The sequence below is a fragment of the Vicia villosa genome, linkage group LG1 (genome assembly GCF_029867415.1).
Source record: "Vicia villosa cultivar HV-30 ecotype Madison, WI linkage group LG1, Vvil1.0, whole genome shotgun sequence".
In the NCBI taxonomy this organism is placed as follows: domain Eukaryota; kingdom Viridiplantae; phylum Streptophyta; class Magnoliopsida; order Fabales; family Fabaceae; genus Vicia; species Vicia villosa.
In genome coordinates this window covers 159,929,798-159,953,406 of record NC_081180.1, presented here as the reverse complement: position 1 = coordinate 159,953,406, position 23,609 = coordinate 159,929,798, and the positions used below count along the sequence as shown (strand labels likewise).

General features: G+C 35.5%; 3 protein-coding genes across 3 annotated transcripts; all 3 read right to left on the bottom strand.

The window, feature by feature from the left end:
• Positions 1-4,900: 4,900 nt before the first annotated feature.
• On the bottom strand, positions 4,901-7,994 carry LOC131658352 (uncharacterized). Its single transcript, XM_058927660.1, has 3 exons — positions 7,166-7,994; positions 6,811-7,085; positions 4,901-4,939 (listed from the first exon to the last, which is right to left on the bottom strand). The coding sequence occupies exons 1-3, from the start codon at positions 7,992-7,994 to the stop codon at positions 4,901-4,903; spliced, it is 1,143 nt and encodes a 380-aa protein (XP_058783643.1).
• Positions 7,995-14,780: 6,786 nt separating this feature from the next.
• On the bottom strand, positions 14,781-16,757 carry LOC131658345 (uncharacterized). Its single transcript, XM_058927652.1, has 3 exons — positions 15,926-16,757; positions 14,869-15,839; positions 14,781-14,810 (listed from the first exon to the last, which is right to left on the bottom strand). The coding sequence occupies exons 1-3, from the start codon at positions 16,755-16,757 to the stop codon at positions 14,781-14,783; spliced, it is 1,833 nt and encodes a 610-aa protein (XP_058783635.1).
• A 2,267-nt stretch (positions 16,758-19,024) lies between these two features.
• On the bottom strand, positions 19,025-20,328 carry LOC131658339 (uncharacterized). Its single transcript, XM_058927648.1, has 6 exons — positions 20,191-20,328; positions 19,952-20,109; positions 19,739-19,859; positions 19,438-19,647; positions 19,284-19,337; positions 19,025-19,204 (listed from the first exon to the last, which is right to left on the bottom strand). Exons 1-6 carry the CDS (start codon positions 20,326-20,328, stop codon positions 19,025-19,027), a joined length of 861 nt encoding a protein of 286 aa, XP_058783631.1.
• Positions 20,329-23,609: the final 3,281 nt, after the last annotated feature.

Here is a 23,609-nt window from a genome sequence, read left to right as displayed (position 1 = left end):
TTTGAAGAACAAAAATTCATATGCATATGGCCATTAGAAAGTTTTTAAATTGGATGACAACTAGTGCAACTGTGCAAGTATAGGACCAATATTGGTTCAATTCAAGCAACAAACACAAAAACCATATATGGTTAAGGACTACTTTTTGTTAAAATTTATCTTGAAAGCTTTTAAGCCTTGGAAAATTTTAACATTCAAATCACCCAAAAACATTCATTGTGCTTGATCCTACTATATTAATATTACGTACCTCAAATGGAAATTGTGTCATCGACGACGAAGAAGTGGAGTGCTTACTACCGGAGATCTGTGAAACGTGCACTGTGCTAAGCTGATTCTCAACACGATTAAAGTGAGCCTGGTCGATGTGATGATGTTGAGCGTACTCAGTGTGACGACGGTCATCTTCTTCTAAAAAAAGTTGAAGCGTTTTGTTCATTTTAGCTATGGAACTTTCCATACTCTTCATGCATATGTTTTCAGCCATGAGGGAGGTCAATGAAAGCGCCAAATGTTATAAACTCAGATGGAACTTCACAATAGGATACAACAGTATAATGAAGTAGAGATAGAGTTTATTATATGATAATTGCTCGACCAATTGAACAAGTAATTACATAAGTTCTAGAAGAAAGCTTGACATCTCAGGGGGAGAGAGATCCACTTTTCTCGCACAATATTCCTTCCCAATCATTTCCACTCATTCTCTTACTTAAACAAATCCATCAGTGTATTTTATGTTATGCTTCCTCACTCTCTTTCCCCGCCTAGGTTCCTGAATATTCGGATCATTTGCCAAGTGTCTTGCCTCATCAAGGGAATCAGTCACTGTGGTAATTCCTTTGGCATCCGTTATAACAATCACTTAACAAGAGCTCAATTATACCTACGAATTTCAAGGAAACTCTAGTAATATAGCAAAGAGAAGGCAAAGAGTGAAATTGTGAAAGAGAGAAGTCAAAGTTATAAATAGTAAAGGGATAGAGATTGTGAGTAAATGCAAGACTAGTTAAGGAAAATTATGAGTTGTTGATATGAGATTCAATGGTTGCTGAAGTGGATGAAGAAGTTTACATGGGCTATGATTTTGTAGGAGTTGAAAGTTTTTCTCTTAAATTTAGCATGAAACAAATAAAAGAGAAAATCAAATGAGAGAGAAAATAAAAAAAATAAAAACTTGAAAAATAAAAAGTATTAAATGTCAGTGTGGTCAAAATACAAATAAGATAAAGTATGTGTTCAAAAAATCAAATTAAATTTTTTTAAGTTCTTTATTGTTGGAGTACATTTGCCATAACTTTATTGGATACACATGTCACATGGTTAAATTACCCATATTTTTCATAGGGCAACCTAGGGTTCACCTTTTTTTAATGAAACATTAAATGTAATTTAATTGTAAGACTCCATTAAACATACAAACATTATTTTATGTAGTCAAATTTAATTGTCAAGTGAGACAAAAATAATGCACAAAACTATTATGTGAGTAGACTCATGACCACACCTTATAGGTCATCTCATGGATATGAAATATCAAGTTTTTACGTAGATATGAATATTTAAAATAATATTCGTGTGTTATAGGAATACTACATAATGTGTTACGTAAATGCCACAAGTTTTTCTCATAACTAGTTGGCAACCCGTGCGTCCGCACGGGTTCTGGTGTCGGTTGGTGTATCGTTTTGACTAAGAATAGAAAATGTAAATAATATTAGAATCCATTAAAAAAATATAATAGGTTAATATATATATTTTAAATAAATAGAGTAAATGAAAAAAAGTTAAAAAAGTGAGTTATTAGTAAATAAAAGAATGCAAAGAAGATAGGTTGATAGTTAAAATGTGTAGAAATAAATATAATAGGATGATTGTTTAAATATTGGGTTATAAATAGTTAAAGTGAGAAATAAAATATTTATAATTTGTATATTGTGAAAATAAGTAAAACAAATTAGTCAAAACGTGCAAAAAAACGAAATAGAAAAAGGACAAAAAAAAACAACTAATAGAGTTAATAATAAATATAGTTGACATCACAAAGTACGAAAGACAATGTTTCCAAGTTACTAATGTTTTTGATATAATAGTTGCAACAGAATTTGTTTTTGTTAAAAAGGACAAAAAAAGTACTAAAGTTAATGGGCCCAAGATAAAGACATTAGGATAAATATAGTAGTAATGGGCCCAAGTCATATACATGCAAAAGAAGGAGATATAAAGGTTGGGACCATAACTTGACAGAGATTTATTCCAAAAACGTTAAGGTTTCTTTCCGGTGAGCAGCAGTTTGTCGACGGAGCAAGGAAAACTTTCGCGGTGCAATGACGTACTCCGGCCCATTTAACATTCCCGAACGATTAGTTGCATGTAGTTAGAATCTTCTGATATTCTATTAGTTATGCAGATGTTGCTAAAATGTGAACAGATGTCAAAGGAACTCTTTCGTATGAGTTGAATGTTCATCTTTGTCGTTTTTATTGTTATCATTTGTTGTTGAAATATCAGGACGAAAGACCAACTTGGATTGGAGAACAGTTGGGAAAGGCTTAAGAGGGAGGCTGAGATTCAGCGAGTCTTGGAGCTGATTAGTGTTGCAGGTCAATGGAGGAGAGCTTGGGAGATGGCTAACCGCAGAAAGTGGAAGGGATGCCTCTGGAAACGCGAAACTCATTTTAGGGTTGTAATGGGAGCTCTTGAAAAACGACTTACTTCAATACAATGGAAGGCAGGATGGCAATCCGCCCATTCTGGTGTGTGCGTAAAGGGTTCTGGAAAAGCTGAAGGCATGGCTGTAGATGAGGTTGTGACTGGTTCTGGGGATAGGAAAAGGAAGTCCAGAAGAGAGGCAGAACGTAATGTCATTGTATTATCTTCTGATTCTGAAAGGTAAAACCTATACACGATATATGTTACTTAGATACTATGATGCAAGGTGATATTTATTACAGTTCTGTGATTGAAATATGAAGTAATGTAACTGTTGGACGTATCTAAGAAAAAATATGACCTTAAGTAGGTAATAAATAAGGATAAAAGTGGTGTGATAATTGTATAAATGTTTTGATACAATAGGTTTTTGTTGTTCTTCTGGATGTAGGGAAGAAAAGCATGGTAAAGAATTTGATAAGTGTAAGAAGAGGCAAATGACTAAGAAAGGACCAAGTATAATTGTTGAAGAAAGGTAAAACATTGAGTAACTATTTGGTAGTTACAAATTTATTGTATAATAATATTCGGCTTAATGTTAAATAATTAGGAAGAATGGTTTATTGTGTTTGTTCTTGTTGTAGGGAAGAGAGGGACGACACAGGATGTAATAAGCTGAATAAGAGTAGAAAGAAGCAATATGGACCAAGTGGCATTGTGAAAGAAAGGAGCTCGGACTGGAAAGGAAAAGAAGTAATGGGAGAGGATGAAGATGATCACATTTCTATTTCATCCGATAAGGAAAGGTAAATATATTAGTTTCTGTTATATATTTAGAAGGTAATTCCTAAAAAATGTGAGAACCTAAATGTTTTAATTGATTTTATAAATCATAGAAGGTAATTCCTAAAAAATGTGAGAACCTAAATGTTTTAATTGACAACCTGTTTTGATATAGTAATATAATATAGTTAGTTATAGAATAGTTTTAAAAGTATATTTGAAATACAGGCATGCTGATGAGTTTGTTGTAATCGAAAATGAAAAAAGTTGGATCAAGGTGGTCACCAAGCCCGCAACAATGGGCACACAAGTTCTTGTAAGTTATTTAGTAAAACTCTATATTTGCATGACATTAATTGAAGTGACCGAAAGTTATTATTGTTGCTAACTTGAGTAATGTATAATTAATTGTAGCAAATTCCTGCTGAGGTAATCACTGGGTGTGAAATGTAAGGCAAGACCAGCATCATGCTCTATGACACGGACAAACAGAAGGGCCATAAATGTATCCTCAAGAAGAGAGATGGTAAGACTGAAATGTTTCTCTGCAGGGGGTGGTATGAGTTTGGCAAAAGCCGAAACTTCAAGAAAGGTGATATTCTGCAATTCACCATTAGGTAGCCTCCTGTGGAAGAAATTCTGGTGTCTGTTTGCCGTGGGAATTAGTGAAGAACGCGATGTCGATAAGTTGTTTTTGTTTTGGAAATCTGTGTATTAAGTTGGGTGATTAAGTAAGTTTTAATTAATGTTGTTGTAAAATATTTCTAGACAACCAAACATGATATGTGTATTCTGGTATTTGGTATTTAAGTAACTTTAGTTGTAATTTGTGTTGGTTATATTTACTTGCTTCGGTGATATTTATATATATATATATATATATATATATATATATATATATATATATATATATATATATATATATGACATGTGACTGGATTAATAATTTGGAAGGAATTTAAATGTTGTTATTAAGAGGGTGGTTTAATTTTGGTAAAAGTAAACATGACAGAATATTTTATTGGTATATAGATGGTGCGTTGTTGTCATTAATCACCACAATGTGCCTTTATTAATTTGCAGGTTGTTTATATAAAGTAACAATGTGCCTGTTTGTGTAAGCGCAATTTATATAGGTGGTGCGCTATTGTTATTAAGCAGCACAATGTGGTTGTTTGTGTAAGCCCAATTTAGAATTTTGAACAGGCCAAAAAAAAAACTAAATATTGTAGCATAGAATTAAGACAAATATGATTAATCAATGGATTTTATATACATGACATTTTTTATTTGGATCCCTGATATCAAATCTAAACCTAATAGTGTCACCAACTTTGAACATATTGGTTTGACAAAATTCTTCCCAGTCGGGTCCTAACTTTGTCGGGTATGTAGTATTTATGTATGCCAAATCCAGTACTGTCCTTGTACCATTATCACAACACAAGTTGAGACAGTTGTAGTTTTAATCTTTTAAAAGTCCAGCAAAGTCCTCTTCCAATCTCTGTAGCAATAAAAAAATCAAAGCATAAGTAGTAACAAAAGTTTAAAGAAACTACAAAATAACATTTTTTTTCTTACCAACTTGGTTTGACATAATTCAACATTTGTTAGACCGAGGTCGAAAACCATAATGTTGTCTGCGCCCCAAAACCTGCTATGGTAAAAGGGCAATTGCTCGATATCCACCATATTTTTTATGTTGAGGATGCTAAAATTGTCATCCATATAGTAACCCACCTCAAGAACAACATTAGAGGGGCAATTATAAAATTCTTCAACGTCCTTCCATCCACTAATTATAAGTGGATGAACTTCATCTTTGTTATTGATGAGGACGTGATGCACACCTTGGTTGTTTAGGATGGTCCATGTTTTTTTTTATGCTGTTGCTAAAACGACATATAAATGTGGGATCACCGGAAATTTCTGCCAAATCATATAGAAGTTATTTAAATAGGTGTGTTAGGAAGTTATAAAAGAATGAAAAAAAAAACAATAAACAAAACTTGTAACCTGTTCTGATAACTTTGCTATTGTGAAGGAGTATTCCAATTCACTGTGACAAAGTTTTCCTATCAAAGCCATATGGAATTGGTGGCAGTTATAGTTGGGGTAGAAAACTCAACTTAAATATTTGTGATTTATCTTCCTAACTTGAGGAATCATATTTAAAGGCAAATGCATAGGATACCATAGTTGAACAGTCCCCCCAAATATTGTTAAATATTGTGCATAGGATTCCATTTTTAATAGGAGGGATACATATTGCATGGGACCCTAATAACGAAAAATATAGTACAACTCATTGCATAGGAAAACTGGTTGGACATGGCATGCGGTGATGGTAAGAGAAAATAATATATTCCATTAGCATGTGATATGTTGTGGGCCTATTTTGCATAGAAGTTGTTGTGAATATAATAAAAAACTTGCTGGCAGAATATATTCCAACAGGATGTGACCATGTGCTGCCAAAGTCCGAGTCCCACGTGAAAGTAAGATTGGAAAGAAACAAAGGATGCATTATTGAAACCTTATGATAAAGAAAAAAATGGAATGTACACCCAAGCGGAAGAAAACAGTAGATGAAGTTTCAAGCCTTGCTCTAGCGAGAAGCATTGAATTTGAAAGTGTAGTCTCAGGTAAAACAGTTAGATTGTTTTGATTATAATGGCTTGGTTAGTGATGATAATTGGAAATTGATTGTAGTTATAGAGTTAAAAATAATACTTTATGTTGCGGTTGAAAGTTTTGGTAGGTGTTTGTAGGTTTATATTTTTCTATGTAATTGACATATTTACTGCAAATGGTGTGCAAAAGAAACATAGATTCAAAATATAAATTAAAGTTGGCAATCAAGTTGCTACATGTAGAGTATAACAGTTAAGATTTTTTGAACAAAAATGTTGGGATCCTCCGTCATTTGGATGATCTGCACAGGAAGGTAGGGTTGATTAGAATGCATAATATGGTAATTTATAGTATATATAAACGACAGTATGTATAGTATAGAAAATGTTATCAACAATTAGTGATAAATATAAACTGGAAAAAATATATATACGTACCGTCTAAATTTTGTTAAAAACTTCCTTATATACAACATTACATGTTGAAAGCTTTGGGATGTTTTTATCATCATGTATCAATATCTTGATACCTTTTTTGGTTGGAACTCCTGAAACGGCAACATAAATCTGTCCATGCGTGAAAACATACCGAGGTATATAGAGTCCAACCCAATCCAACGATTGGCCTTGTGATTTGTTAATGGTCATGGCGTAGGCTACAATAACTGGAAATTGACGTCTCGATAACTTGAGTGGCCAAGGAGATTGAGACGGGGGCATATCCATTCGCGGGATATATAACCTTCCCATTATTGTTATCACCCATCAATTTGGCCTCAAGCACATGAGCAGCCATATTAGTTACTATAAGCCTTGTCCCATTACATAGACCTTGGGATTGATCAATGTTTCGCATAAGCATGATTGGTGTTCCAACCTTTAACTTTAAGTGATGGTTGGGTAGGCCAGAAGTTCTTAAAGAGCTGAGGAATTCTGGGCTAAGCACCTGAAGAATGTTGTTGTCATGGATTTCTGATCGATCAACTGAGTTAGAGCTGTAGTAATCTCTTATTTCCACTAAAAAATTATCCATTAGAAAAGATATAATAATCTTAAGTGGATGCAAGAATAGGCCTATAATAAATGCAAAATTTTACCTGGCATCATCGCAAGGATATGGTCATTGATATTGTCAACAATGTCCAAAGTTGAAGCAAGAATGGCCCTATTTTTTAGATAATCACACGATTGGTAACAATTTAAGAAATCAGGATATGTACTCTCCACGATGGCTAGAATAGGGTCATCAAAGTCTGTAATTAACAGCTCTGGCGGTATGTCAATGTTAGCATAACCGTCGTTAGGTTCTGAAATTCTTCCCTCTCCTATCTTTAAAAGCCAATCTAAAAAATCCGCAATTTCCTTTTTATCTTCTTCAGTTGGTCCGGAGGATAGACGCATATTTTTTGTCAAATTCAAGACTTTAACATAATGCCAAATGTAAGAAGCGTTAATTGTTGAATGGACAATGTCCAAACGGCTTCCTCCGAGTACAACGGGTAATATCTGACGAAAATCCCCACCAAAAATCACAACCTTCCCTCCGAAAATAGTTTCGGAGTTACTGTAATTACTCATGACATCCTTCAAAGTCCTGTCCAGCGTTTCAAAACAATATTTGTGTGCCATTGGTGCCTCGTCCCATATAATTAGCTTTTCCTCCCTTAGAAGACCAACGCTAGGGTCATTGAAATTAATCTTGCAAGTTGAGTTTTCAAGACATGGAACTGGCAACTTGAACTTTGAATGAGCTGTACGACCCCCTGGCAACAAAAGAGATGCTATCCCACTTGTTGCAACAGTAAGACAAATCTCATGCTTAGATCTCAATGCACTTGCAAGTGTTCTCCACATATATGTCTTACCGGTTCCGCCATAACCATGCAGGAAGAAGACACCACCTTGTTGTTTGTTAACGGCATCCATGTGTGGTGTCGTTTTTTTTTACCTCCCCGTTTCGCTTGGGAGGACGGCACGCTAGACCCTTCACGCGAAATTTGGAAGGAGAATGCGCCCGTGGTGGGATGAATTTTATTTCAGTTCTTCCTACGATATCACACGAACTTTCTTATTTTGTCCTACGAGTAGGAAAGGGGAAAAAAGATCTCAACTAAACCCTAGGAGTTTGCTAAGTGTGGGGATTTCACCTAGACTAGAAATTCTGGAGTCCGGGAGGTCGGTTATACATAGGGAAGTGTTTAAACACCCTACATATCTGTAGTACTCTACAGGAACCTTCTCTGTGTCATTTGTGTTTGTGTTTACTGCTAATGATTGGGAAAGTTTCTCCTTTGTGTTAGGAGAAGGAATTGAATTGAATAAAAGAAAGACAGACAGACTGACTGACTATTTTTGGTATTTTATTAGCTCGCTGAGATTCCTTGTGAACCTCATGCCTACATATCCCTAATGGAAGTCAGAGCTTAATGTAGTTCGGGGAACTAATTGATTATTAATTATTTTTGGGTGCCTTGCTTGAAGCTCAAGGTTGAAGCTTTGAATTAAATCTCTGTTTACAGTAAAGAGACATGAAGTCATCTTTATAGAGAGGTATTTCTACTATTCCACCACAAACATTAAAAGAGTGACAGAATAACTGGATTCATTTCATTAAGAGAGTGACCTTACTTGTGTGTTTGCAAGTATGCTAGTATCTCTTGAATGAAAGAAAGATGCTCGTCCAAATTAGGGAAAGTTAATCACATGTCTGGGTTTTACTGCCAGCTCATGCCTTTCAAAATCCTAAATGGGAGACTTGATTGAAATTGAAATTGAAATTGAAATGTTGAAATGTTTGTTTGTTTGAATGTGGTGAGATAGAGGAAAGATCTCTCTATAGAGATAAGCTATGTCTATCTACTGTATAAAAGATTTGATTTTTTAGCTAGCTTGTATGAGGCCCAAGCTTGAGGCTTTTTGATTGATTGATTGATTGTTGACTCTGGGAGAAAACTCCACTGGGGATTAATTACAAGGAATTTTGGTGTTCTGTACGAAGCCCAGAATTGAGGCTGACTCTGCTTGGGGAGAAACTATTTTGATGGGTTTTATTTGGTGTTCTGTACAAAGCCCAGAATTGAGGCTGATTCTAGCTAGGGAAAACATTATTTTCTGCGTTGTACAAAGCCCAAGGTTGTGGCGGACTCTTAAGTAAACTGAGTATGGATGACTCTATGGGAAAAGATCCTGGATGTTAGGAATCTTTGACACATGAAATATGGTTTATCTGCCTTGTACAAAGCCCAAGGTTGTGGCTACTGAAAAATGAAGGACTCACTGGGGGAGACTCTATTATCTGCCTTGTACAATGCCCAAGGTTGAGGCTGACTATTAACAAGGGGGTTTTATTGTTTTGGTGCCTTGTATGAAGCCCAAGGTTGAGGCTGACTGTTTTTGTTGGATTTTTAACTCTACTGGAGAATTTATCTATTAAAAGACTGATTTTTGGAAGCTAACCCTTTCCAGGGATTTTGACTCAGCTGGAGACATTATCTTGTTAAAAGACGGATTTTTGGAAGCTAACCCTTTCCAGGGATTTTGACTCTTTTGGGGAAATTATCTCCTAAGAGAAATGAATCTTTGGTTTTTGAAGTGATTTTTGGAGGCTAACCCTTTCCAGGGGTTTTTGTTAAAATGAAAGAATGATGTGGAGGCTAACCCTTTCCAGGGGTTTTTGTTAAAATGAAAGAATGATGTGGAGGCTAACCCTTTCCAGGGGTTTTTGTTAAGATGATTGGCAGAAAGATTATCTAGTGGAGACTTCTTGTTTAAAGCCCAAGATGAAGGCTGACTCTTGCTGAGGATAAGCAAACATGGATCCTAGACTCTGCTAAGGAAAATTGATGAAGATAAGGGTGACAGAGACTGTCCATGTCTCTCATTCCAAAAGTGTACTCAATGTGAGATTGAAACAATCTTAGCTTGTTTAAAGTCTGGTTTAAATTGGAAGAAACTCACCAGGGTATGTTAAAAGGTGACTAAAGACCTGTTCCTATGTTTATAAGAAACCTGATGGGTCCTTGTATACAAGCTCAAGAGGAAGCTGGAAATGCTTTTAAGAAGCCTGTGGGTCCTTGTACAAAGCCCAAGAGGAGGCTAATCGAGGGTCATCGAGGGTCCTTGTTATAGCACAAGAGAAAGCTATGTAGTTTTGAACTTATTTTGGCTCTAAGCAAATGGGTAAGAGGTTTCACCGGGAATAATTCCTCTTTGGGTGGATGTGTCCTATTTCTTTGGATTCTAAGGTTTTTGCCAAGATGTTTCACCGGGAATAATTCATCTTGGGGGTTTGAACTACAGATCTCTAATTAGGAAAGAGCCTTCACCGGGAAGACATTCTCAATCCTAGGTCATATTCCTATAATATATATATATATAGTTTAACTGTCCTAGGGTTTACACTCAAACGTAGTTCTAAACTAATATATATATATATATATATATATATATATATATATATATATATATATATATATATATATATATATATATATATATATATATATATGCACAGTTTTATATTTGACAGTAATTTAAATAAAGACTGTAAATGGAAAGCTTGTAAAGCCTAACCTGGATGGAGTGGAGGCCTTTGAAGAAGTATGTACAGAGCCTCAACAGTAGTTGGTGGATAACAGTTGAATATATATATGATAAACAGTTAATGGTTTTGAAAACAGAAGAAGTGAAGATGGACAAAGGTCACATAGGTATCTGAAGAGTTTCACCGGGAATAATGCCCTTCAAATACCAGAAGAATGTTTTGAAAACAGAAAGGAGATTTTGAAAATACAGTTTTGAAAACAAGCTAAGAAGAGAAGAAGGTGTTGGGACTTATACTCTATTAGAGGCCCATTTGAAAATGATTTACTGTTTATGAGAAACAGTTGAAAATGATTTGTAATGATATAAGGTTTTGTTGTGTGAAAACCTTAATCATCTGTTTGATCGGAGATTGAAAACAGTTTTGCAAATTGACAAAAGTCAACTTAATTAAGGCAAAGATGAAATATATACCTAATTAAGACCTAAATAATTAGGGTTTTATCATAAAATTATTCACAAAGTAATTAGGTTAAAACAAAATGAAAATATATATTTTAAAGTATTTAAGAAAACACTTAAAACATACTATTTTAAACCTAATAAAAATATATGAAATAAATAATATTTTTATGATTTTTTTGATTATTCACAAAATAGATATATTAAATAGCAAGTGTGTGAAAAATGAGGTGAAAATGATTTAATTTGATAGGTGAATTAATTGTGTGAAGTTGTGAGAAAAATGAAGGAAATTAGTGGTAAAAATAATGTTTTGGTCTCACCATGGTTTGAACCCACGCCCTTTATGTTACCAGTCCCAAAACAACACCACTGAGCCAACACGCGCTTGGTGATTATAACACACACCCAGTTCATTATATTTTCAAACAAGTGGTAAATCATGGAAAAATAAAAGAAACAAAAATTCTGGGGCGAGGGGGATTCGAACCCCAGACCTTGGGCATGAGGAGACTAAGAGCGCATGTGAGGCCACTAGGGCAAACGATGAATTCGTTTGTAAAACACAAACCATTCAAAATAAAATAAACTTGGCCCTCAGATTTGAAATTTGCGCGCCACCACCATTGTCATCTTCTTCCTCAAGCTCCAACAATTTGAATTTCTGAACTCTCTCAATTCTCATCCATTTGCAACGATATAAAGACCAAACTTGCTCTAAATTTACTCACGATTCTAGATATGTAACTAACATAAATTTATATTAACTATATCTAACTAATTTACCAGAAAACGTGAAGAACCCTAAAATTTAAAAATCAAATTAAATGGCTATACTTAAAGATAAATGAATGATGATAGAGGGTTTTCAATCCTCTGATGATGCTGAACAAGATAGAATCGAGCTTTATCACAAAGAGTGCTTAAATTAAAGAGGTGGAGTTCAGAAACTTACCTCTGAAAATGGAGGTCGTGAGGATGTTAGAGAGCACCTGGGCTTGTATGAATGATCCCAAAAGCTTCCTTGGGACTCAGTGATGCTAACTGAATGCCTATTGTAACTTCAATTCTTCTGAATTGCTCTATGGACCTCCCTCGATTTGAGCTTCAAGTGAACATGGGGGATGATGAATCTGCAGTTACAGATGAGCTGCGACCATCTGGATAGCTTCACTACCTCCTATGGAACGTGCCTGGATGCTTAACCTTGCTTGGAGCCTTCTGAATTGCTCTGTGGACCTCCAACTGCAATAGCTCCAAAGTGAGAGCAACAATGGCGTTCCCTCACTTACAGAAGTGATCCAGGTGCTTGGATCACCTCAAATGATCCCCCTTGAGATGTTAGAATGCTTACTTTCCAAAGATAAGCTCTGGTTTGAAGAAAACGATTCTTCTTGCCAAAGAACTTTGAAAAACAATAAGCATGAGGAGAGAAAGAGAAAGAAAGGAATATGGTTGCTTTGGTGTGTTTTTCTACTGAGGTATGCTCTCCTATTTATAGGCAAATGATTCAGCACTGATTGAGAGAGTGAGCTTGCTTAGTGAAGTGAATTTGGTTTCTTAGCCATGAAGAAATTTCAAAGAATATCCAAGTGTGATCATTGCATTTTCGAGCCAGCTCCCTATCCTTTGATTCTATCTGATCTTAGGGAACATTTCAGATACAAAGTGAGCTCTAATTGGTTGGTGAGAAGATTCCTTGGGTGATTCATCAATTTGCCATAAATTCTCAAATGTAATCATTACATAATCACATGTTCTTGTTTTAGGAATCTTCCTCAATGATCATGGCATGGTGAAAATGGATGCATGGCATGTTTTCAGATGTGTTATGGGTCGTGTAGCATCCATAATTGAGGTCATGTGCACAAAATTGCAAAGTTCAAAAATGATGCATGACCTATAATTTCACTTCATGAGGCCAACTTTGAACAAGCATAACTCCTAGCTCAAAATGAATTTGGAGAAGGTTGAACACAATTTGGAAAGCCCTAAACATCTACTTCAAATCATTAGTTTGGAGTTTCTTCAGAATCCTTTGGCAAATTTGTGAAAAATGAGGCCAAAGTTGGAAGAAAACTAGGTTAAAACACTTAGAAAATTTTCTAAGTGTTTATGACCTAAAACTTCAAAATTTCCAAAACTCTTAAATGATTGATCTTTTGAAAAAAGTTCCATTGTAAGATGTTGTTTTATTTTGCAAGATCTACAACTTTCATGTTGGAAGTTTTTTTGAGTTGTGTAGGTGAAATTTTGAGTTCCCACAATGCCCTCAAAAACCCTAATTCCCGACTTTTTGCTCCTTGAAGATTCTTCTTGAATTTCTTTGGTCAAATGACTTTATTATCCATATATTGATGATATTTATCCTTGAAAGTCATGTTTTGACCAAAAATCTTAAAAGTCAAAGGTGATCCCATACAGTTGACTTTTTCCAGATAAAGTGAGATTTGGACTTTTGTGTAGAATCAAGGTCTTCTCCTCAAATGAGTGATGTAAATGGGTTATATTGAGGTAGTAGAGGTTCTTGAATCATGTCTTGAGTTTTGGATCCATGCCCTGATTAAAAGTCAACTATCCTGGGGAATTAGGTCAAAAACCCTAATTGTCGACCATATGAAAATAATGACTGTAGACTTTGAATTGAGGTGTGATGTCTAGTGGATCTTGTTATATGAGCTATTTGAAGATGATTGATGTCTTTGAATGATCCCCTGGGGCTTTTTAGGGTTTCCCAAAGGTGATCCCTGATTTTAGTCCTTGATAGGCTTAAAAACCCTAGCCTGGTGACCTGAGTAAATCTGTATTCAGAGGACTGGGTGTCTAATCAATCATAGGTGAGAAAATGAAGCTCTTGAGTCCTATGATTATGTTAGAGACTAATCCTTCTACTGATTGATCCTTTGCCTGAGTTTTCTTGTCTTTGAACATCCTCGATTAAATGCCAGATGAAGAAGTGACTGTTCTGGGTACTTGCTTTGACCTGATGAAAACCCTGAAGATATGTCATCTCAGGGGGGTCAAAAATTAGGGTATGACACCATGATTTGGGCGTAAATCTTCCTCTGTTCATCTTGTTAATACCATAATAACAAAAAGTATAAAAAGACATACATGTGTAAATGATACTTGTTGACATTTGTTTATATAACCATGTAAATTAGGAATAAGAAATATGTTAATCTTAGATTTCATTATTCGTGAGAGATTTGAATAGGTTATCAAACTCCGCCTTCATGTCCTGGATATTGTACTGTCTTTCATCGTATATAAGCTGGTTTCCCAGCTGTTGAATAACATAGTCATTCGGATAAGGAATGGGCTTGAAGTCATGTAGGGTACGATGGTTCAGTTGCATCATTTTTTCGATCTCTATCAATGTCAGCTGCTGGATTGCGTCATCCGGTAATGTCAAATCTGTGGTCCGTATGAAAAAGGCGTCGTTGTAGTAAGATCACAAAAATATGTTACATTATGCGTAAAACTGTTATTGTATTACATGGTAGTTAAGAATATAAATAGCATGGGATGTTAAAGTTAGTGTACCTGGATTGTTGGCAATTAGTTTTTGCTCGTGCAAGAGACCATCGGACAATATAATCCATGATTCTTTCCATACATGGGCAGGACGGTTTACAGCACCTGATAGGAGCATAACAACAAACAACTTTCTAAGATAATGACCTGTCCCCCAAGCACTTGCCTCCTTTAACGCACATATGTATTCTCGGTCGTCATCTAAGAATCCCATTGTAAAGCATGCTTCTCGAAAGGTGTCATATTGTTTTTCACCGACCCTCCTTATATCTTCATAGTAAGTTGGTCCCTTAGCCACCGTCAGCATCATCCGCAAATAGAAAAGTTCCCCGGTTGTCGGTGGAACCCACACCAAACGTCCGATAGTGAACCCTATTTTTCGTGGCTTCCACAATTTTTTTCTCTTAACATAAACAAACTTTGTAACAAATTCACCGTATGTTAATGACAGGGCTTCCTCATATCTTGCATTTGCTACCAGCCAAGACGTGAACATAGATTCTGTTACGCTTGCACTCTCTAAGACATGCTCCATTTGTTCACAATCTTTATAATAGACAGCCTTTTCACCAATGAGATGGAAAAACATTCGCTCAACAGCAGGTTTCCTCCCATGAACCTTGTATGAAAATATTCGCCAACACGCCTCACTCGGAGAAACATACCTACAATCGAGATATTGTTTGATCTCATCTACACATTCATGCTGTAGTCCGGTGTTTGACTTAGAAGCTACCACACTTGCACCGATTCTGTCATATCCTTTGTGAATGTATTTGAATAGATACTTGATAGAAGTGCATTGGTTACACCATTCCATATTAATATGTGCTTGATATTTCAACAATAACCGAGTGTTATAGGGGACCACATTTCTATTATCCAACTTGATATTATTTTTTGTAATTACATGGGTGTTGGATCTTCTTCTATATAATGGATAACCTTCAGCATTGACAACTGTATCTTCGATGAAATTTTTTGGATAATATTGAGAACATTGCTGATTTCTCATACATCGTGAATTAGGCCGCGAAAGACCGCACGGTCCATGTATCATATGTGATTTTACCGGTGCGTATAAAGCAGGATGAAGCGTAGGATCAGGAATCTCGGCATAAATGATGTTATCAATGTCGGACGGCGTTGGATACTTGCTTTGGGGGTGCAAGAAGATCAAAATGTGGGCATGGGGTAAGCCTCGCTTTTGAAACTCAATTGTATACATAACTGCATAAAAAAATTTTAAAGAATTGGTAAATGTGAATATTAAAGAATAGTGAAGAAGTAGAATTGTAGTGGGGTTAAAAACTTACATGCCAAAACTTTCCCAAGAATATGTTTTTTTGTTAAATCAACCATAAGCTCTTTAAACTTGATGTTGAAAACTTTGGCAACAATGTCAGGCCTATCATGAGGTTTTAAATTTTTCGGGGACAGCAACCGTGTAATCTCAGGCCAATTTGGGTTGCATGTGAAGGTGATAAACAAATCTGGGAACCCCAATCTGCTTGAAATTGCCATACCGTCGAAGTAAAGTTGATCCATGTATCGTTTGCTACCCACAAAAGAAGATGGTAGAACAACATGTTTACCTTGTTTGTTACCTGGATTTTGGTCTCCTTGCTCACATCTTTGTTGCAAATTATTGTATTTTCCGACCCTTAACTTGGATTGATTTTTTCGCAACCAATTGAGACGTTCTGATTCCATCATAGCGTTACCATCAACCAAAAATTGTTGGAAAAGTTTCCTTGAGTACAATAGTGTTTTAGGTTCATCTGTGTGTTCTTGGAGACGAAAAAACAGCCAATCCTTGATAGATTGCCTATTCTTCCTTGTAACAGTTGTCTCATCTTGATACTTGTGAAGGATATTATTCCGGTATCCATCTTCACCGTAGCAAAATATCAATGGGTATTGATATGAAAGATAACTTGGATTGAACTCATCTATTCTTTGTAATTTACCACTCCGGTATTGAACCACAATGTCTCTCATTTCACCTGTGTCAACATCTCCAACAATAAGGGCAGCAACTTCCGCAACGGTTGGCATATTATACACACGACCATCGTCATGTCTGTCACTGATAAGTCTCAGCCGCAATTCGACGTATGGATTGGCCTTAAACATATCACGTGCCATTCAAAATGCTTTGGCAAGAACATTAACTTCATCTAACATACTCTTTAACTTTGCTACAATAGATGTTTCAATAGATGTATTGTCCCTGAAATACATAATAGCAAACACAGTGTTATTTGTTTAAGTAATCATATAAACACTTAGGTATTTTTAGGAGAGGAAACATCATTACTTGAAACAACACATTCTGTTTGTAATTTCATGGTCAGTGTCGTAAATGTACAATTGGGCATATTGTGGTAGTGCACCATTTGGTGGTATAAGACTGCCTATCCGGTGACATGTTTGACCGTGTAGGCGCATTGTCGGAGGACCTCCTCCCTTGGGAATCTCGGTGTCAAATTTCATTCCCGGAGATGTAAACGAAAACATTGCATTGTATGTTCGTATATTGGCTTGAAAGTTTTTGCTCTCAGGATCAGTTTTGTGATGAAGTAGCTTTTCTAACAGTAACGGTGGTTGTTTCATGTAGGGTAAAACAATTTTACCGCTCCTGCAACACAATTTGAATTTTGGAACAATAGTATGTTTTCTCATATTCTTGCGTTCTGCATACCACATGCAAGCTTGGAAAATTATACATTCCCACACAGGGTCACCAATGTCAGAATAAGCTGCAGAAAACAAATATATGTATAGATTTCAAACGGGTAGCAATTTTGGCGGATATCTATATCAATAGAAGTTAAATAGCAACTTACACTGGTTGTGATGATCATGAATATCGTCAGGTTCTACGGAGTCATCTGAATCAGAGTTGTGTCCAAATGAGTCGCAATTTTCAGAATCTCCATCGGTATCATCGGAGGAATAATCTGTTCTACTTACATTAGGATTAGGAGGAGATAAATATTGTGGGTTTGATATTTTAGGAGAAGTGTGGGAATTGTTAAGAGCAGCAGGGGTTGTAATTAGTAGTTGATTTTGGGTGAATCTTTGCCGCTTGCCGATGTTTGATGATTCACCTAAATGGAACGTTGGAGGTGTCTCCACATTGTTAAAACGGCTGAACAGATTCACCCCATTGCCGGCAAGAATTCTTGATCTTTTTTTGTTTTGTAAACAGGAAACATGGTGTTGAGATAGTAGTGTGTGGGAATCGTTAGAGATAGTAGGCTGGAGAGGAGATCTTGTTGCAGCATCCCTGGAAGAGGCATGGAATGTTTCAGCAGTAGGTGTTGATGTTGGATGGTTTTCTTTGTTATGGCCATGGTTAGAGAGTTTATTTTTTGACAACAAAATCCTCCTCCTTTTTCTTGCAAGAGTTGTAGTGGAATCATTTGCATCAAAGGGGTTGCCATCCATTGAAAGTCACTTACTTGAAATGAAGAAGTTGATTGTAAGAAGTGTAGTTCAAACCAACAAATGGATGGACCTTGATTATATTTGAAAACAGAACAAATGTTACATACCAATGATTTGAACAAAGGAGGGAACTAATTGTTCCTTGATAAAAAAAAAAGAGAGGGAAACAGGATGTAAATTTGAAAAAAGCTGGGAAAATTTGAAATTTGAAATAAGGGCACATATGAATAATAATATAAAACAATTCAGAATATCCTCTACATAAGAGTACAAAATAAGTAAAAAAAAAAATAAAAATAAGTAGCCCAAGATCATAGGCAGTAGGAGGCAGTACTTTTTCTTATTTTAGGGAATCATTGTGCAGGTTCCAAGCAAAACTCGATGGAAGTGAGACATGAAAGGGGGGCTACCTTTACACAAAAGCCAAAAGCAAACCAATTGACTCAAGTAAGTGTCTAATCAATGATGATTTAAATAAGTATGTTGTACTACTTGATAAAAAAGTAAAAGTCTTTGTAACAGAAAATTAAAATATGTATCCTCATTAAATAATCCTTATTAAGTTAGTATGTATTTTTTTTGACGTAGTTTCCAGTTTGTTGTTAGGCAGAAGAAAAGTATCAAAATGTGAGGCTGTTGTAGTAGTTTATCATATTACTCATATACTATATATAAACGTGGTAAAAAGTGTGGTGATGATATAAAGAGAAATGTTGTTGTCTCATGTAATAAAAAACCAAATAATGCCGTCGAGTAACGATGTTAAAAAGACGGGACAGTAGTATAATACCGAAAGCATACGTTATATTGATTTCACAGTAGTATGATACCGTAACATTCGTTAGATTGATCGAACAGTAGTTGAATAATTCTGTGATATTACAACAAAAAAAGGTAGTTTCCAAATAAAATCCCTACATAAAATGACCCCAAAATAATAGCAGTCATGAAAATATTATCAACTATTTTTCAATCTTCACTAATTTCCTAGTGATCCTGGTTGGTTTCTTAAGTTTAGTCGAAGACAAATCTCCTTCGCTGTGTGTTGCATGACTTGTAGATTCAATGGATGGATCCGGGTTCTGTCTTTTTCCCGTAGGTGTGACCGGTTCACCGTGCAATTTGGAAGTAATTTCAGGATCCTGCATTTAAAAAGAAGTGAGAAAGAAGTAATTTGATGGCGGTAAATAAGTGGCATTTGTATAGGTCTCAAAACCACACCGTAACAATGTCGGAATCATCAACAGGAACAGCCTCATAAACACTCTCCTTGACCTATAAACAAAAATGAATAAAAGAAAATCAGAAATAAAACTCGACATGTATTCAACTAAGTTAGAAGAAAATGTTAGACACAGCGCAAGACAAATGTTACATGGTTGACATGGGCGTTAAGCTGTTGTGAACTAACTGCAGTTGCATCCACCCATTCAGCTTTTAGTTGATCCACTATAGGTTTATCTTTCACCAACATGATGACAGAGCAATTAGACCAATCTGGTTGCCACTTGACTTTGAAGGCAAGTTCCTGATCCAGGAGCTTGTCAAGTGCCAGCGGGAAATCAAGGGGATCAAATATTCCAGCCTACATAAAAATGAATATATACACCATGAGTTATTATATCAGTGTTGAACCAGTATGTTTTAAAAATCATTAGTGATACATTTGTTGGTACCTGAAACATTGTTTCGTGCATATGAGCAGCCGACACCTCCAATAGTTCCTCACTTTCCTTGTCCCACAAAACAAACTTGCATTTTGTACCAGCATGAAGAACACCCACCTTTATTTTATACCTAAGTTTGTACCATTAAAAATGTAAGCTCACATTTCACAGATAAAGTTGGTGTTTTATTTAGTTGATCAAATAAAGAACTGGCGTTTATACCTGAATATGGCAGTTTCAGTGTCATGTCCCTTTACACACTTGTAGGGAGGTTTATCACCGGTGACTTTATTTGGGCATTCATGGCATGCCTGGTAGTACCAGCCATATTTTGAGGCAAAGATTTTTGTAATTGTAGCAACCGTAGCACAAAAAGTAGTCTGAGTTTACAAAAGGGTACAGAAAATCAAATATAATAAGAGTTAGACTATATTTGCCTAAAAAAAATGAAAGATTACTACGTCTTTGAGTTTAACTATTTGCTCAAGAGGAAGAAGAACAACATTAGATAACAATTTTTGGGTAGGTGATTGGCGAGAAGTGTATGAGTTTTGCGACCTGCCCTGAGACTGCTGAGTGCAAAGGCCCGAGACAGCCATTATAGTATCCTGTGTAAGCCTGAAAATCAAAATAACATAGTCAGAGTTAATTATGAAGGATGATACCAGGTGCAGTATATTGTAATAAACCAAGTGAGTACATTTTGGCAAATTGTTTGATAGTCTCCATGTCTTCATTAATAGCCACTTTGGTGACATTGTAAGTATTGGTAACAGATAGTGGATATTTGCCTGAAATCACAAAATTAGCTAATAACAATATCTACTTGAAAACATAAAACACACTTTATAAAGATTAGGAACCAGTATGGGAGTAATATATACCAAAAGCTTCTTTGACTTTTGCATATTGAATCAGAATCACAACCGGAATGGCAGTATCGACCTGCCGTTCAACGTAGTTGATAAACTGCACCGCGTACGCCTCCCATAACGTAACCGTTATAGTGTTGTTGCTACAGAAATGCACATTTAAACTACGCTATCAGACAAAATATAAGATATAAAGGGCTACCATTAAGATGTATGCAAGGTAACAAACAAACTTTCAACCTCAAGTCGCGAATGACAAAGTTGACCTGTTGCTTTTTACTTCCAACCTGTGCCTGTGTGTACCCAATTTCATCAACCACTCCGATAACATCTGTATAAGTTATTGGGAAAACGTGGATCAGGTTAAACGAAATATCAGATGCAGAGTGGTACACAAAAGATGATATTGTCCCAAAACGTAAATAGAGTTTGACCTAAAAGTTGATCTTTATTCCATTTCCCAGTTAAAATATCAAGAAAAGGAGTGAGTCTCCAAGCCTTTTCCTGAATCTGATGCACGTTTCTGTCCCCAACTTTGGTCCCACCGGTAAATTTAAGGAGGTACTTGTGAGCAGAAGGTTTGAATAGCAGATCATTCAGCTGAACTTAGAAGTTTGCAATAGTGTAAGTATCATTAACAACAAAGAGCGAATCAAAACTCTGCCTATACACGGGAGGTACGATAACATGGATATCACTTCCCTATCAAAACCAAAACAAACAAAATCCATCAATATCAAATAAAACATAAAATATAGACTGCAGGCAACGATAAATAAGAAAAAAATATACTCTTTAACACCTCCCTACAACCAAATATAAACCTATTTGAAGGAAGAAACAGTATTTGAAAAAAGAAAATATCAATACAAAATCTTCGTCATTAACACCTCCCAACTACCCAATCTTAACCTTCCAAAACAAAATATACTGTATGAAAATATAGAGAATCACGAACAGATTCAACGAAAACAACCAAAAAATGGCAAATCTTAAAAATGTTGAAACTAACCTCAGAATCATAAACAACCATCTCAAAATGTTCCTTGTTGTTAGAGATGACACTCCATTTGTGATGTATTTTAACAGCAACTTTCCAAAGTTCCTTTTCATCATTAACATCAGCGATTTTTTCCAACGGTCGTGCCATTTTCTTGCCTCAAGTTAGGGTTTAAACTATGGCTACAGCTTCAGCTTCGGTCGCGGAGGAAGTTGTATCTTCAAATAAGTGTTGAATGGTTTGCAAGGGCTTGAAAGGTAAAGGTTGAGAGAATGGTGAGTGACGGTAGAGGAAGAGGGAGAGAAACGAAAGATTGCATATGGGATTGTGTTTGGAAAGCAACATTGGGAGTAAGGAAAATCTGTAAATGGGGACAGATTCTACTTGGAGGAGGACATTGCCTCACCCGGTTCAGTTAGATCAGAAATAAAAGGACAAATAATACATAACTTGACCAATAGAGAGAGCAAGAGAAGAAACTAATAGTTAGATTCAAGCCAAAGTCAGAATTTAGTCACCAAAAGTATTATTTGGACACATTTTTTAACCCTAAAATTAATAGGTGGAATTTTCTAACCAAAGGGCATAATAGTATTAACCAGGTACTTGTGTTTTCTTATTTTATAGATAATATTGATGTATGTCATCCTTCAACATAAAACCACTATAGTTCTTACATAAGAAGTTAACTATTTTAATACTGACAAATATGTTGTAAATGATTAATCCATGGGTGTTGATCAGAAAAATAGCAAGTGTACTACTTTTTACCGATGTAGTTATTAAAGTGGAATTTATCCAAGTATCGATCTCGAGGACTGCTGAGACAATATAAGCGGGAATTCAAATTCAATTGAACAAAAGATCATCGGGAAGTTTTAATTTGTTTGATTAATGTAAAATGACAATGAGTAAATAAAGAGCAATAAGTAAATATTGACTTGATGCAAATATGAGGAAATATACTAAGGTGGACGTATGAATTGTTTTGCAACTCATGAAAATACCGTTTTACCGAAAAGATGTTCATATGATTAAGGACCAATTCTTGGTATTGGTTTTCCCTAATTCCTTAGTGAAAAACTTCTTGGTACTAAAATTCGATCTTAATTCCTTGATAATCAAATTTTGTATCAAGATCAATTGATGCATAACTGATAGGAAAATAGCAAGTGTACTATTTTTGCCTATGTAGTAGTAATGGGAAAATCCCAAGTATCGAATCTCAAGGACTGCTTGACGATATAGAGTTTTATCAGTGTTTCAATTAAACAAAAAGTAATAAGGGTTTTTGTTGGTTTTGCAAATAATGTAAATACGTAGAATGTTAAAACGATGAACAGAGATGAGTAGGTTGCTAGGGATCGGTGAATGATTCTTCCTGTAACAACTATTCTTCTCAATGCAATAACATAGTTTCACAATTGATTACCGGTTCTCAAGAATATCTAATCCTAAGGCCTTAGTGAAAAGATCTTTGACGTCACAACCTAATTACTATGTCCATAGATAATTATAACTATGATCAAGCATTCCAATACCAAGAATTTCCGGTTAAGATAAAATATCCCTAGTCCTAGGTGATAATTATTATCCTATGTTCTTACTCAAGTCAATGAACAATTGATGTCCGGCTAAATTTATTCATACAAATTCATTATCCGTTTTTTCCGACGGTTAAGGCATAAAGAACAGATGTAAAACAAACCAATAGTATGAAAACCAAATTGTTATTGCATCAAAGAAATAAAGTTGTCACATTCAGAATCAAGATCACCCCCTAGCAATGGGGGGTTTAGCTACTCATAAAAATAACAAAAACCATAGTGTAATTTGTAGACATTACAGATAAATGAAGGCAATCCAATCTTCAATGGCAAAAGCACATAGAATTCTTCAATCCTTGCATAAAATCTTAGTTCTCCAGCCTTCTACAGTGTATTTTCTCTCCCAAATTCGTCGAACCCTTGTCCAAACGCAATCTCCTTCTTTTATTACTGTCGTTCTG